A 15,974-nucleotide genomic window follows, 5' to 3' on the forward strand; every position below is an offset into this window, starting at 1 on the left:
AGACACTAAGTCAGAAAAGGTTTCTTTCCCAGGTGAAGAAGGAGCAGCACATATTGTTGACTGAAGCCAGCGCTGTGTGCCACAGGCCCGACCCGGACCACTGCATTTTAATGGAGAGTTCTGCTCCGGTCCCTAGGGAAAGGGAGGAGTAGGCTGTGGCAGGTGGGAAGTAACAGGACTCTACTGCGTTTGCGCGGCAGATCACCCAGGTCTAGGTCAGGCCAGAGGATAGTGGCTATAATTAGCACAGTGCCTTGTCCTAGAAGTAAAAGACACAGACTCTGAGAAAATCTTTTTTCAGTTACCCCCAGAAGTTTTCATTCATTTAGCTGAGCCTTAGGTTGTGGGACAAAACTTTCTCGGTTATAACTTTTTACTGAAGATACAGTTGAAAATTGGGCTTGTGAAAGCCTAGAAAGTAGTCTCTTGAGTTTTTTCGGGGGGACCGCCGTGGAGCCAGGGGTCTGAAGATGTGGGGTTCCTGAGGTGCAGCCCCGGCCCGCCGTGCCCATCAGCCATGTGATCTCAGGCAGGCTGTTGCCCTCACCGGGCTATCGTCCTGATCAGTTAGTTCGATGGAGACCCCTCGGATCCCGCGTATGTTCCCAGGAGACTCTGGCAGCAGGAACCAGTGCGCTGGAACTGCTCCGAGGAAGTGCTCAGGGACACAGGATGTGGAAGAATGTTACAGCCGCCCCAGGAGTGGTGGGCAGGAGCCGGGGACCCTCAGAGGAGTCCTCCTCTACGGCGCCTCTGTGGAGGGAGTGTACCAGGGCCACTTGGAACCTGACCCATCTGTCCTGCCGGAAGACCTCAGCGGGGCACACTTACTGAGGCTCACTTAACCCAGTTCCAAGGTCAGCTGCCTCTGCTGCTCACCTCTTGCACCCCACTGCTACAAAGCTAAACCTGCCCGTTTCCGTTGTTCATTCCGTTTTTAAAATATACCATGTAATACCATATGAGTGCTAAGTACTATACGCCTTCTCTTAGAAATAAAAATGAATTCAAATTCATTTAGACTGGTAATTCCATATCACACTGGGAGAAATCCGTGTTCAGAATCTACAGGTATCTAGCTGAGAATCGCTGAAGTTGTTATCAGATGTTCACTGTCTTATAAGCATGCTGTTTAATATTAAAGTGCACCAGCCACAGTGGCACACAACTGTAATCTCAGCACTTGGAAGGCTGAGGCAGGAGGATTGCCATAAATTGCAGAACAGCCTGGACTAGTGATTTCAAGGCCAGCCTAAACTGCATAGGACCATTATGTTCTACAAAGCTATTAATTAATTACATTCAATTAATTACATTCTTAATACAAATTGTATTAAGACAATAAACACTTAAACATAAAAAAAAACTTGTCTCAAAAGAAAAAACAACAGCAGTAAGTCACATGTGTAAATACCAAATAGTTTCTCTGGTGTGAATAAACTATAGTATTACATAAGATCCTAATGAGATAATTGATAATGTGAAATAGGAAGAAAAGGGCTAAAGGTGTAGGGAAAGTGGGAAGGGTAGGGGAAAGGTAATAAGGGAGAGGAAAAAAATAGGAGAAAATTTAACAATGGAAATAAAATGTTTGTAAATGGGAAAGGGGGTGAAGGGAGGGCAGGGACAAGGGGAAAAGATGAGAACCAAGACCTGCCATGTAAAGGTACAAGAGCCCAATGATGAATGTAAGTGTACTGTGTACCTAAAAGGTACCAATAAACTCATGAGGAAAAAAAAGAAACAAAAGCAATAAAAAAATTAAAATGTAAACTCTGAACAGATCAGCATCTCGATTAGAATAAATGGTTTGACTTGGGATTAGTTCAAAAAGATTTTCAGTGTTCCAAGTAATGCGATCTAGAAAATGCTGTATGTAGACTTTCTATTTTTTTTCCCGTGTCACCGGATTCCCCTGGTCTTTGAGAAATCTGTGCACTCAGTAGGAAACAGACTACAGGAAGAAGGAAGCCTTTTGTTTCCCTGTGCACTTTCTCTTGGTTTTTACATTCTGTACTTGAACATCAGATTCATAGTGGGGAGGATTTCTAAATCCTTGCATTTAGCTTTTAGCAGGTAATTGATTTGTTGTTGGGACCAATTTGGGGCAAAGTAGATGCTGTCTGGTTCAGATCACATCCCAGAAATGAGGGGCTCTGGTCCTGGCCCCGTGTTTTGGTGAGCTGCTCACATCAGAGCTACACTGCCCTACTCAAGCTGACTGCCTTCTCTTTACTTTGCTTTTTCAGAACTTGTGATTCCAGACTCAGCGAATGTCTTTTACGCCATGAACAGCCAAGTGAACTTCGATTTCATTTTACGCAAAAAGAACTCAATGGAAGAACCAGTGAAACTGCGTAGCCGCACCAGCTTGACATTGCCCAGGACAGCCAAACGGGCCTGCTGGAGTAACAGGCACAGCAAGATCACCCTCTGAGCAGGGGCCTCAGGGACCCAGGGCTCGCCCAGAGCAGAGTCGGGGGAGAACCAGCCTGGGGATTGCCACTACCATCCAGTGTTAGCAGGTCATCGGTGAAGTCAACAGGTATTTACTGAGTACCTGTGGTGCGCAGAGCACTGTGTAGGGAAATTGGAAATGACGCCGACATGAAAAGAAAGAATGATTTACTGATCTATCCTCTTTGACTTTTTTTGAGACTGAAATACAAAATTATCCACATTTTATATATATATGCACACATATTTAGTATATATATATATGTATACAATATATACAATATATGTATACAATATACATATATATATATATACACACACAATATATGAGAGAGACTTTATGGGATGTTCAGAACTATGGAAAGACAAATTTGCACAATGGCCTGGGAAGTTGAGGTCACTTTTTACAGGGAAATAGAAGGAACTGAGAACCTAATCTTGTACTTCCCAAGTAAGTAGAGTCAATCAGCCCTAGGAGTTCAGAGTATCCTTTGTGCCAGTATTACAAGAAGTCCAAGCTTTATTTTTGTAAAGGGAGAGGATTACTTTCTCGATCAAGTGCCACCACACGGAACCACTGCAGAGGCTGGAACTGTCACAGGCTGAATGAAAGGCCACTTTGGGAAGGGTTTGGATAAGTCGGTGGCTTCCGGCCTCTGCATCTACCGATTTCCACTCCCAGGGAGGGCCAGGAAGAGCTCCGAGGCCCCAACACCCCACTGGCTGCCATCACACACTTTGAGTCACGGCCTTACCACCCTGAGCGTGCCCAATCTCATCTGGAGTCAACACAAGCCCCTTTGATTTCTGGCACCCGTTGTTTCTGTTTTATCTCCTAAAGAACGTATCATCATCATTGCACAAAAGCCATGCTTTCTGATAACTCATCAGCCAGAAGAGAAAACACAAAAGAATGGTGACTCATTTGGACTCTCATCTCTCTTGAATGCCACTACTTCATGGCCTTTTCTGATTGCCTTTTGCATGTAAAAATGTCTGGAGTTTTTGCCATCTGGATCCTAGTACCTCTGTATTATGTGCAATTTGTTCCTCAGGTGTAGACAATTTCAACTGCGATTGACTACATTTGATCAGTTTGAGCCTGTGAAAGATTTCCGAGTAGTGATTCCCCTGTCACTGGCCCCACAGAAGATGTTCCTTGCTGATTTCATCATCTATTTTACTTGTACAGTGTTCCTATGCCTCATCACAGGGAAAGAAACAGGAGTGCTTATTTTGTCTCAGTCCTTTCTCAAAGGGGTACGTTCTTCCAGATGGAATCAGTAGTATTTTCAGGCCCCCACATTTGCTATCATGGTGTCACTGCTAAGTGACATATCTGTCTCTAGTAACACCATCATACTCTTTCTTCCAAATCTGAGCTATGCTGGTGTTTGAACTAAAAAGCCATATGTAGGAAGTTGTCGTGTTAAAAGAAAAGCACTTTCAAATTGTTTTTTTTTTTTTTTTTTTTTTTTTTTTTTTAGGAAAAGAAATCCCCAAATACCAGTTATTCCAAAAATAAAGCAAATGAACCCAGAAAAAAGTGCAGATAATAACATGGAGCTCCCCACCCCCGATCTTGCAATACAGCTCCCAAAGTTTGTGTGGGATCTGTGTTATATAAATAGCCATACGAATTGTGCAAGAAACAGCACGAAACATTTAGAGATATATGGTGATGGACCAAAGAACGAGCCAGGAAGTCCTCAGAGTTCCATGGTCTTCGTAGGAGATTGGACTTTGTAGGAGAGTGACTGGGTTTCAGCTAGTCGAAAAGCACTTTCTTTCTGTTGGTGAGCCTCATTCGATTTGTGCTTCTATGGATGGAGAAGAGATGGACAGGGTCTCAGCCATCACGAAGATGGAAAGAATGTAGCCTCAGGCTGATTTTCATGGGGTGAAGGTCAAAAAGAAAATGTAAACCTATCAGTCTCACTTATGGTGTGGCTACCAAGACATACCTGTTTGTGCCCGTGTGCTCACCCTGTGTATTTATACTGTACATGTAGAGTCTAGATTTATATACTGCAATGTAAAAAAATATATATTTACCTTTTTTTAAGACAATGGAAATTCCAAGTAGATGAAACATGGCCTCACTTATTTAATGCCACTTTAATTGTCTTAGATTTGCTTCATGGCGGACAGCAGGGCAATGTTTCCAGATGCTTGCATGCTTGCCTTTCTCCAACCCCATCACCTGTTTACCTTTTGGTTAAACTAATAAACTGGTTTGGGACTTGGTCGGCGTGTGCTGCCAGACCCAAAGGGACCGTATCCAGAGTGTTCATCAGGTGGGCTGTGGGTTCCAGATAGGTCGGCAGGCTTTTGGAAGCCACTTGAGATCGGGTGGCATGAACAGCGGGAAAGCCAGTGGCAGAGTCAGAGAGGACGCTCCCACCAGCAAGTGTCGCAAGCATTTAGGGGGAAGGCCGACAGGAAATTCCAGCCAGACACGATGCCTTGCTGGGGTGCTGTTCTTTCTTAGTAGTCATGCAGTAGGGACACCTCATAAAATCCAGCTTAGAGTGAAGAGCTAAGATAGCACTCTGTCTTCTTTCTGAGCACTGTTCCCCTATTTGGCAAAAGCTGCCCATTCATGGTTCTCTAGAAGCTGGAGAGGTGTGAAACGTCTTCCCATAAGGCATTCGGTGTGAATCTGACTTTAGTTAACACCTAGCATTGTCATTTTTCATATTGTTTCCAAAAGTTACCTCAAATTATTTTTTGATGGATTACTGAATGAACCCACATAATTATATTTTGTATTATATTTGGGGGATACTCATGGGAATTTAGAGAAAGGTGTTTTAATAGGAAATTGACACTGTGGGCTGGGGCAAAAAAGGAATTGTCTCTTCCAATAAGTCATTGTTTTTTGAAGGCCATTCTAGAAAACCATTTCCCTTATTTTGTCTCTATCCAGAAACTGGGCTTAGTGACTTTTGGCTGAAATAATAACTACTTAGATTTCCTTCTGTGGAGCATTTTCACATTCTTCATGCAGCACAAGACCATTAGAAAACTGACAGTGTTGTTAAACCTTTTCTATAGATTCTACAGTTCTTATGTTGTGTTTTTATTTTCCATCAGTTTCCCCTAGAATCTGTCTTAAAGTAAATACCTTTTGGAGGGATGTATTAGGTTAGGCTAGACCAGATTAAAGTAACAACCCAAGTAACTTAAACCAGGTTTTATTTTTTCATTAAAGTGGCAGTATACTTGATGTCAGGCTCATCTGTTTAGTGGCTTTCCTCTAATGATGGCTCAAGGGTCAGCCAGCTTTCATCTTGCAACTCTACCATCTCAGTTTTGTCTTACAAGTTACAGGTACAAAGAGCACGAACTCACAGCCATTCTGCCTTAGATGAAAGTGACACATTTCCTCCATTCACAGTCCATTGGCCAGCCCATGACCACAATCCAAGTTGAAGAGAGATAGGAAATTTAGAGCCCCTGGAGAAGTTGAAGGGCACTGTTGTCTTTGCAGTTCAAGCCCAGCCTGGGCAATTTAGTGACTTAGCTTCAGCCTCTTGGGGCTGGAGCAACTCCTGGGGTCTGTTGGCTCCATCTTCAGCTTTCCAGGTGTGTGAACTCACACAAGCTATTTTGGTCAGATGGGCATTTGGTTAGTTCTTAAAATCTCCAGGGAGGATTCTTCTGCTGGACAGAACACTGCTGCCTGTTTCCATGTCACTGATGAGGAAATGGCTGTTAAGATTAGGATTTTTGTGAATTACCTACCCCACCAGGATTTGAATCCTTTTCTGATCCACGGACTCAGTCAACTCAAAGGGGTAGGTGCACATGGCTCCTAGGAACAACACCAAGGGAGGAATCAGGTGCCGTCAGGAGAGCCAGTCCTAGGGCCTCTGCTCAGCCTCAGCCAGCCATTGCACTTTCCGTGCCCTAGCATAGGCTGCTCAGAGAAACCACTTTCTTCCCACCATCATTTGTTACCAAGTAGCACATGCTACTGGGCCAGTTACTTACACAAGAATTAAACAGGTGTTAGTACCTCAAATTTAAAAAAAAAATAGTGAAGCTGCATGTGGGGGCACACACCTGTAATCCTGACACTTTGGGAGGCGGAGACAGATCAAAAGTTTAAGCCCAGCCTCGGTGATTTAGTGGCTTCACAACACCCTGTGCGTGCGTGTGTGTGGTGGCAGAGGCTGGACATGTAGCTCAGTGCAAAGGCACTGGGTTCAACCCCTGGTACAGAGAGAGGACGGAAGTGACAGAGAGCAAGAGCAGAAGGGGGATGGGGGAGGAGCGAGAGAAGAAAAAAGACCGGAAGAGGAATAAAAAAGCAGCAGAACATGTTTGGAAATGGAAGCATTCCAAATGAGCCTGTTAGCTTTGCCAGACATCTACTCTCACCCACGTTTATGTACTGTCTCGTGGCCAGAACCCCCAGCGGAATTAAACCTGAGGCTTTGCAGTTTGATCAGCTGAATAATCAATGTATGAGATTACACAGGGGGGAAGTACACAGAAATTGAAGCTATAAACTCCTGCATATATGAGGCAGGCCGCGCGCGTGTGTGTGTGTGTGTGTGTGTGTGTGTGTGTGTGGAGGGAGAGATTAGTTGTTAGTGAGAAAACAGAAATGAGACAGATTGTCTGCCAGAAGCTTTGAAGTGGCTTCAGTTTTGGCCTAGGAATCAAACTCCCAAACCAAGAATTTAGGCAAATTCTATGACTTCACTGTTTCCTTATCTGAAAAGTAGGGATTAGTAGTAGTTCCTACCTCTTGAGGTTCGTGTAGTATTAAATGACAGCGCTTGGGTTTGGCCTAGGGAAGTCATGTCCTCAAGTCCCCAGCCTCCCTGCCTGGGTGAGCAGCCAATTGGTCCGGATGTGAGCTGTGAAACAGGTGGGGTTCCCACGTGTGGGACTGCAGAACCCTGGGAAAGTCTCAGCCTGCTGCTGCTTTGGGGAAACACTGACTCATGCAGGTGGAGCGCGCCCAGGGCTCCTGTAGTTTGTTCCACTGCTGTGGTCCGAAGAGGCTCCTGGAGACAGGCGTTTGGGCCCTTGCAGTCTCCCTGGCTGGCCTTTGGGCTTTGCAGTATAGATGGGTTTTTACTCAAGGATAACCACCGTGGAGCTGCCCGAGCAGGGCTCTACCTTCCTGAATGCTCTCACCAGAATCTGCAGTGGCCCTGGGACCTCCCTGCTCTACCCCTGCATCTTTACTGCAGGAAGGAGCTCTCGGCTCCCAAGTCCCCATCCAGGACAGCTCAGATGCATCATTCCTTTGCAGGGTGCTTGGCTGAACCTCACTCACAGCCTTCCTCCACTGCTGCGAGGTTAAAACCTTTCTCGCTTTAAGAACCAGGCTGTCTCCACTTCCGGTGTGAACCTCCTTTCCACCACTCTTCCCATTGGTTCCCTCTCCTCCTCTGGTCTGTGCACCTGCATTACCGTCTCCAGCAACCAGCCTGGATCTCTCTCGTCTCCCCTGCTCCCAGTATTTCTCTCCTCGACTCAGCTCTGGGCAGCAGAACGTTGCTCTGGAAGCTGCCACTGCCCTCATCTCTCAAATCCAACACCAGCAGCCCCGTCTTCTTACACACAACTCTGCAGAGACCTTCTGCCCCTGTGTGTAACCTGAGCAGACAGCGTCCCCTTCAGGTCTTCACAGCTCATGCTGGAGGTTTTCCAAAGCAGCTATGACTATTCAGACTACACGGTCCCCACTGGGAAGACTCCCATTTGGGAGTTAGCTTCAAACTTTGAATGCCCTTTTGAGAGAGGACTCCTCGTCGCTGTTTTCTAAGCTTCTCTGCAGAACAGAGAGGGTGGGTTTCTCACTCCAGCCTGAAAATCAAGTTCCCCCAAGGTTCAGAGTCTGGGAAAGGCCCAGTGCAGGCCTCTCTGGATCCACAGGAACTTTGAAGCAGGCACCCTACAGGCCCCAGAGTTGCTCAGAATGTCAGTTTTATTGAAATGCCCACTGCAGAGGAAGCCAAGCTAAGGAAACTAAAGGGAGGGGCATAAAACTATACACAGTAAATCAGAAATGAAGAGAAACCAATCCCCAGAGACAATTTTCATTCTTTCTACCCTTTCCACAGCAGATGGGAGGATGGATGGCTTTGGGCTGGGAGTAGCACAGCTGGTGTGACACGAACAACCCAAACAAGGATCATCTCAAATATTAACACATCTACAGGACAAAACAAAGCGAAAACAAAAGCACGAGGCCACTTTAGGTTAACTGACAGAGCAGAAAGGGAGCCATTCCCCTGCCCAGTGATGGAGTCACCCTCTCGCCTTGAGATTCCATTCAGTGTCTCATACTCCTGGCAATATAAATCCTCTTGTTCTGTCCTTGTCGGAAGAGTTACTATTTCCCATGTATTTTTTTCTAGTACTGGAGATTGAACCCAAGGACCTTGATACTGAGTTATATCTCAAACTCATTTTAAAAATTTTAAATTCTGAAACAGGATCATAGTTGGCCAGGCTGGGCTCAAATTTAGGATGTTCCTGACTCGGCCTCCTAGAGTGCTGGCATAGCAGGCACACGTCAATACACTCAGCTCCATGTCATCTTTTGTAACATAATGTGCTAAAACTTAACATCCTTTACTTCTCTTTCCCAAGCAGGCGAACAGAAAAGCTTGGCCAGAAGTGGTGTCCTCGTCTCAGCAGCCCTGCAGTGCCCTGGCAGCTCCCTCCACATGAATCAGAACATCGCTCTTCTGCAAGGATTCTCTCTGAAGTAACAAACCTCAGCACAAAGCGTAACCTGGGCCTGCTGATGGCTCCCAAGGCTGCTACCTCTTAGCTGACTATGTCGCTTGCTTCTTCCCAAATTATAACTCTCATTTTAACTTCGCTTTATCCTTAATGCATTAATTTTTTGTCAGTCATAGAGATCATTTCTTTTCCCTTCATCCCGGGGATGAGAATGTCCCCAAAGCACTTTGTGAAAACCGTCCTAGAAAGGGAGTTATCTTTAGAGTCATCAGTTGAAGGGATTTGCTCCAACCACAAATGAAAAATCATTAGATTTCTGAGTTTGCAGCTGAATGAGAACCTTTGTTTTTGAAACCATATGACTGAGAACTTCTGCATTATCTTTCAGGAAAGTAACCCAAGCTAGAATTCCCCCCGAAACAATGGCCACAGAAGGAAGGCAGCCAATTCACTTTGCCATCATTATCCGGTCTCGCTTGTTCCCCATCACCAGTCCATAGCTCTTCTCTCCTACCGAGTCCCCCATCATTTCCAGACAGATCTTTGCATAGTTGTCCTTTCTCTAAGCCCAAAAAGCTTCCTTACCACCAAGCCCAGCCCTCTTGCACCCTGTAGCTTCTCACACCCCTAGTTTAGTGCAAACCCAGAAACCCCAGCAGTGTTGGCCATTGACAAGTCAGTGTTTGAGCAACCAATGACCAATCATAACTTTGAGCTAAGTATTTTTTAATTTTTCACAAAGAGCTCTGACAGGCAAATATGTTATCAAGTTCACACCCTGAAATAGCACAGCAAGATGGACAAAGCAGGGCGTGGGACATCAGCTTCTGATCTCCAGGATTCCTGCAAAAGACCTGAGGAACCCAAAATAAGGCCCATCAGCAGGTCCTCTGCAAACTGCGGGTGATCAGACATGTGACAGCACCAACACTGCTAACGCCAGACTGAGCTGTCCAGAAGGTCCCACCTTGGATCCTGAGGGGGATCCAGATGGCTTTAACCTCTGAGGCAGAGGGAGCAGTTGCCAAGGCCAGGAGCAAAGGCTCTGTATTTATGGCCTTGTGTGAAACTACACAGGGAAGGTGTCTTGGTTTAAGACCAGAAGGGAAGCAGGACAAATAAAAAGGTCAGAGAAACTTTGGATTGAAAAAGAGATGATTGTGTAAAGAAATACTAGATCTGCAGTTTACAAAGTTCATAAAGAAAGAAAGAACATTCCTTGGGATGCAGACCTGAGTTGGGAAAAGCAAAGCCTGGGCTGACAGAGTCAGAGCTTTATTCACAGTAGAACAATCCTAGTCTAAAACTCTGGAATTTAAATCCAATGTATTTAAGGAATGAAAATTCTTAAACTCGTCAGACCAGCTGACAGGAAAAAGGGAAAAAAAAGTTCTCTACTAAACAAAACAACACAAAAAATCAACTCGGTCTCCCTCTACTTCCAATACCCCAGCCACTTCCCAGCCCATTAAAAAAAAAATTAAAACCAAGCACACTTGCACACACTCTAATATGCAAACAGAACACCAGCTACCCAAGGAAACCTTAGGAATCACCTAAGGATTTTTCACTAGCTCCCTAGGTGCTCTTCCTGTTTTTGTAGAAGAGCCAAGCTCTGACAATTCTGTCCAAGCAGTTAAAAACTGGAGTTGAGCAACACTCCTCTCCTCAGCCCACTGGCTTATTTAGTCAGTGGAGAAGAATATCAACAATAAGCCAGGGAGGAAGGTGATGGCTGAGGAGAACCATGATGCGATATCCTAGGACACCAGACAGTGGATCTGGCTGTGATCACATAGTCCAACCCTGAATTTTACAAAAAACCAATCTGCAAATGAAACAGAAAGGAATTTCAGGGGACATCTTTTGAGAAAGGGTGTCTGCTTAGGATTCTGGTTCCAAGAGCTCACTTCCCCTGTTGTTGGCCTAATCTGTGGTCTAGTCCATTGTTTCTGGCCAAAGTCTCTCTCTTTAAGTGCAGCATAATTTGTTTCCAGATGGTCAGAATCCCCAGACAGGCCTCTTTGCAAAAGCCAGGCGGGGAAATTCAGGAGACTCAAATGGTGGAACAAATGTGTTGACACTGGCCCCTCCCTGGGGTGCAACGAAAGCTTGTAACATCTGTTTCTTTGCCTCATCCTACCAAAAATGTTTCCCCCACATTTTGTAAAATAAATAATTTGAGACATAATGAACAACCAGGGAAGGGCAGTTGCTGGCCCGAAAATGTGCTCTGTCTCTCAACAGTAACTCATAAATCTCATACCTGCGGTTCGTTTTAGGCTGAGGGGTGGAGAGGTGCTACGGCCGCATGTGAACCCCAGGACAGGGCAGGACTCTCCCCTGCCCTTACTCGGTATATATTATATTTATCTTTATAAATACAGCATCCTGGCTCAAGTGGCCACAGTAAAAAAGGCCAAAGGTTGTTTTTTTTTTGTTTTTGCCTCAAATGTCTACACAAGCCCCTCAATATCTACGTACCATATTATAGTCACATGGAAAACTAGACACATCTTTATGAGAGCCCAGTTGCCATGCTGGTCAAGGATCATGCCTCACCCAGACCCGATTACCATCTCTACTGGGAAATGAGGCTTACCAAAAAAAAAAAGATCCACTTTATAATAAGGCTCATGACTGAATTCCTTCAAATAAAAAGCCCAATTAGTATAATTTTAAATGGTTTGATTCCTTCACTGAAAAAAACCAAAACTTGTTATATGCAGAAGTTTTCAAGGGCACATAAAATGGATCAACTAGACCAATGAATGTAGTCTTGTTGGCTTGGGCTTTTAAAGTCACATCTGTCACATAAAACAGGCGATCCAGACCATTAAATGTGGTCCAGTGGCTTGGCTGCTCTGACCACCCATTTACTGATGTGACAGCTTGGTGAATCTGTCTCTTGGACAAGATTCTAAGCCATGTTGCCACTCTAATGTGGGCAGTATTATTGGGTGGCCAGTGAGCCAAAGAATTGGGTATATGGACTGAAGTTTAACCTAGCAGTTCGCATTAGGACCTATCTTTGGGCCATAATAGAAAATTTGAGTTTAATTTCTCTATCCCCTGCCCCTGTCAAAAATATATTAATTTGATCAATCAGATCAGACCACTTTGGTTAGATGATTGTGACCACCAAAATACCCTGGAGCAAACAGATGAACAGCCCTTTAGAAAACCCAAACAGTGACGAACAAGGGAGGGCCCAGTTTCCGAAAACTGTTAGAGCTCGTCCCTTGAGGGTGCAGTGTCCAGGGAAGTTGGTGACGGCAGTGCCTCCGTATTCTTGGCATTTCTGTGGATGTGACCTTGCTTCCGTGACTTCCAGGAATGCGTCCTGTCCCAGTCAGTTGCCACTGTCTCGTTGTCCCAGATGGTTGAGGTCTCTGTATCACTCAAGTAGCCTGGCTGGCCTGTGTAGTGGGTGGGGTAGATGAGCAAGGGTTCTGCAGAGAAGGCTTTCAAGTCCCTGGATTCATAATACTCCTTGTACTCGGCTCTGGAAACAAGATGTACACAGGTGCATGAGTGGCGGGAGGCTTAGGGAACGGGTGAAAAGAGCAAAGGGCCTCTGCTTGTCATCTCTGAAACTGCCATGGATTTATTTCCTTAATTTTTAAGTTGTGTCCTTTGTGACAAACTTTAGGATGCAAACACAATAAAAGTTTGTTTAGAGCTTTCAGAAAATCTATGTGAACAACTAAAAAGGTTAGGATATTTCTCGTGCATTTGGATAGAATACTTTAATGGTTGAATGGAGCTTACTTTCAAAGATAATTAAGCTCGGTTGTATGATAATGATAAATAAACATGAACATTTTACAAAAAGTCCTTTGTTACTGGAGTAATGAATTAAGAAATCTGAGATAGCAGTGACATAGTGAAGGCTTGAAGAGACGCTGGTGTTTTGGCTCCTGTACATGTAAAGTAGAGGGATAAGTTGGCTTCCCTCCCAGGGCTCCTGTGTTGGCTACATCAGATGACATCCGTACCGTCCCTTGGACTGTGAGTGGAATATGTATTAATTCAATGGGTATTAATTTCCCCTTAGTCTTGAGGACAATGGTTTGTTTGACCTCTGGGTTTCTGTGAGGTACTGCTAAGGCCAGCTGAGGTAAAGTCAGTCTCTGAAATGTAGCATATAAGAGAGCAAGAAACTCTATTTTTACAAAGGACAGGAGTCAAGATACAACATGGCAAATCTCAAAGGCTAAGATGAAAGTTGTAGATCACCTAGCAACAGAGAAAGAGGAACCTAGTTTCCTACTCCATTCCTGAATCTAGGAATTACTGGTGGAATAGCTATTATGCGTAGTATTTGGACAAGGCTTTAAGGAGATACATATATGAGGCTGTTTCTGACACAAAGGGTTCATAGCATATTGGGGAAACTGCCACACAGTCATCAATTACCACATCTCTTGATAAGTGCTAGGCCAGTGTAAACTCCTGGCTATTAGATTCTGAGCATCCCAGTGCCTTCTTCCACAGATGCTCTGCCTGGCTCCCACCTCTGAATTTCTCATACATCTCTGTGACTGCAGGTATCACCATATATCACAATGATTTGTTCGTAAGTCAGTGCTGCAAACCTGGGCCCTGCAAGGGTGGTTACCACTGCCTAACCAACAATGTGCACAGGAAGTGAGCTGAATGAACCGAAAAATGAAGAGAATGACCTTCACCTTATGTTGTGTGAAGATATGTAAGAAGAGCAAAGATAAGAAGAGATCTGAGCAGATAATGTCCTACACTCTGAGAATCAAAGAAAACCACCGGACAAGACTCTTATCATCTCTGCTTTGTTTTCTCCATCTGTTGAAGGGAATAATCACTTGAATAAGCTTCTCTTAATCACAATTATGGAAAATTACTGAAGAAGCCACACAATTTTGGGAAATATCCAGTATTACCCAGAAAGTGTAATTCATGGACATGCTGTGCCCAAGGGACAGGTTGGCCATTAAAGGAGACTTACACAGGATGCTTGTTGTACATGATTGGCAGAAACTCATCCACTGGCAGCATCTTTCCAAAAGGATTAGCTCCAACTAGCTTCTGTGCTCCTTCCAGAGAGATGGCATAGCCCAAGGTCCAATAGGAATAGTCAGCTTCAACCAGATTTACTACATTGGGTACTGCTTTCTCTGGCTCTTTTACTTGCATCCTCTTCCTACCAATGTAACTACAAAGAAATAGGAGGAGGAGAAAAATTTCAACTTGAATATTAGTCATTAATGAGAATAAAGCAAAGCTTTGGTTTATACAGATGTCTTTGAAAGTGTGGACCAATTGTGTTTTATGTTAAAAGTATCACACCACAGAGCACATGAAATCACTCACCATGACTGTCATCTGGCACCACTCCAACTATTCCTGCCTAAGTGACTGTGTTTGAGATAGAAAATTAAGTTGTAAATAGTTCAAAAGATATGCATCTTTTGTGAAGATGGCATGGGATTTCCACTTGTGTTTACAGAAGTTGGAAAGAAACAAAAAAAGGTAAGATGTGGGAATCCTGAGTTTGCTCTTTTCACATCCCAGAGTTTCAATCTTGGATGTTTTCAGCACAGCTCTCCAAATGGTGGTAGAAAAAGCTGTGGGAAAGAAAGAGTCTGCAAAAGAGGACCTAGAGACTCAAGAGCAGCTCAAATGGTTCCTTCTGAGAATTAGGAATGACAGCTCCTGCAAAGCTTTCTTCCTTTGGCCCCCTTATAGCTTTTCACAGCTTCTTCCTGGGCACTCTACTCTGAGGAGGAGGGCATCTGCCTCATCCTTCACAAATAGCTTCTAGCACACAAAATACACCTTTGGCCATTTCTGTCCTGACACGGCCTACTCCCAGCTCTGTGAGCCATTACTTTTGTCTGGAACCTATTCAGTTTGGGCTTGACTGGAGTAAGCTGAGGGGTTTCTTGCCTGCTGGTAAAGCAGTACGTAGTTTATTTTGTGCTAAATGAGTCTCTTTCAACATTCGAGGGATTCTCCCCGGTCAACAAATCTCGGGATTTGTAGAAGAAGTCTAAGTGCCATCTTCATTTCTTCTGAGGATGTGAAACAAACGTCCTCTCAGCCAATGTAAGTCAACAAATCTCGGGATTTGTAGAAGTCTAAGTGCCATCTTCATTTCTTCTGAGGATGTGAAACAAACGTCCTCTCAGCCAATGTCTTCAGACTATAGAGTCTCATTTTCTCTACAATGTCACTGAATAGACAGATGAGAATCTGAATCCCTGAAATGTGGCTTGAGGGACTGATTTTATACTATTACTAATTCAAATTAATTTAAATTTAAAAGTTGAGGTTTGTAAAATTCTTTTTTCTTTCTGTGAGACAAGTTTATTATTTGGCAGAACTACAGTTTAACAGATGAAAATTTATCTTCTGGATTGATATGTGTTCCACATAGTAGTTTGAAACTTGGAATAAAACACCCCCATCTCATTAATAGTTTAAAAATATTAATTACATACTAAAATAGTAATATTTGGATATACTGGATTAAATGAAATTTATATATTAGAAGTTTATATAGTTATATATTGGGTTAAGTGAAAAGCATATTTCATCTAATTTTTTTTACCTTTTTGATGTGCTTACTAGAATATTAAAAACAACATATGTGGTTCACATTATATTTCTACTGAAGAGCACTCTCTATTTCCTTTTTCCAAAAAGATTTAATGTAGCAATCATGTACAGGTGATTAGTTTTCATGTTTTGTGTTTAAATGTATTTATTTCTTCTTCATTTTAGAAAGTGAAAGGTAAAAGTTGAAACTATTATACAGTAAGTCC

The 15,974-nt window shown here is 43.7% G+C and overlaps 2 protein-coding genes across 5 annotated transcripts in view; one reads left to right on the plus strand and one right to left on the minus strand.

Moving 5' to 3' along the window:
- Rgl1 (ral guanine nucleotide dissociation stimulator like 1) overlaps positions 1–3,941 on the plus strand; it is a 260,886-nt gene extending 256,945 nt beyond the window's left edge. For all 4 annotated transcript variants that reach the window (XM_010640560.2, XM_033762134.1, XM_010640562.2 and 1 more), the window contains one exon: positions 2,250–3,941. In XM_010640560.2, the coding sequence (XP_010638862.1) occupies positions 2,250–2,437 (188 nt within the window). In that variant the 3' untranslated portion in view covers positions 2,438–3,941. The remainder of the gene's footprint in view (positions 1–2,249) is intronic.
- Positions 3,942–5,653: 1,712 nt separating this feature from the next.
- Colgalt2 (collagen beta(1-O)galactosyltransferase 2) overlaps positions 5,654–15,974 on the minus strand; it is a 57,110-nt gene continuing 46,789 nt past the window's right edge. The window contains exons 11-12 of the mRNA XM_010640567.3: positions 14,156–14,362; positions 5,654–12,676 (exon numbers count right to left, since the gene is read on the minus strand). Of these exons, the coding sequence (XP_010638869.2) occupies positions 12,400–12,676; positions 14,156–14,362 (484 nt within the window). The 3' untranslated portion in view covers positions 5,654–12,399. The remainder of the gene's footprint in view (positions 12,677–14,155; positions 14,363–15,974) is intronic.

This window comes from Fukomys damarensis, unplaced genomic scaffold, assembly GCF_012274545.1.
Source record: "Fukomys damarensis isolate Sample0158 unplaced genomic scaffold, DMR_v1.0_HiC HiC_scaffold_11, whole genome shotgun sequence".
NCBI classification, from domain to species: Eukaryota; Metazoa; Chordata; class Mammalia; order Rodentia; family Bathyergidae; genus Fukomys; species Fukomys damarensis.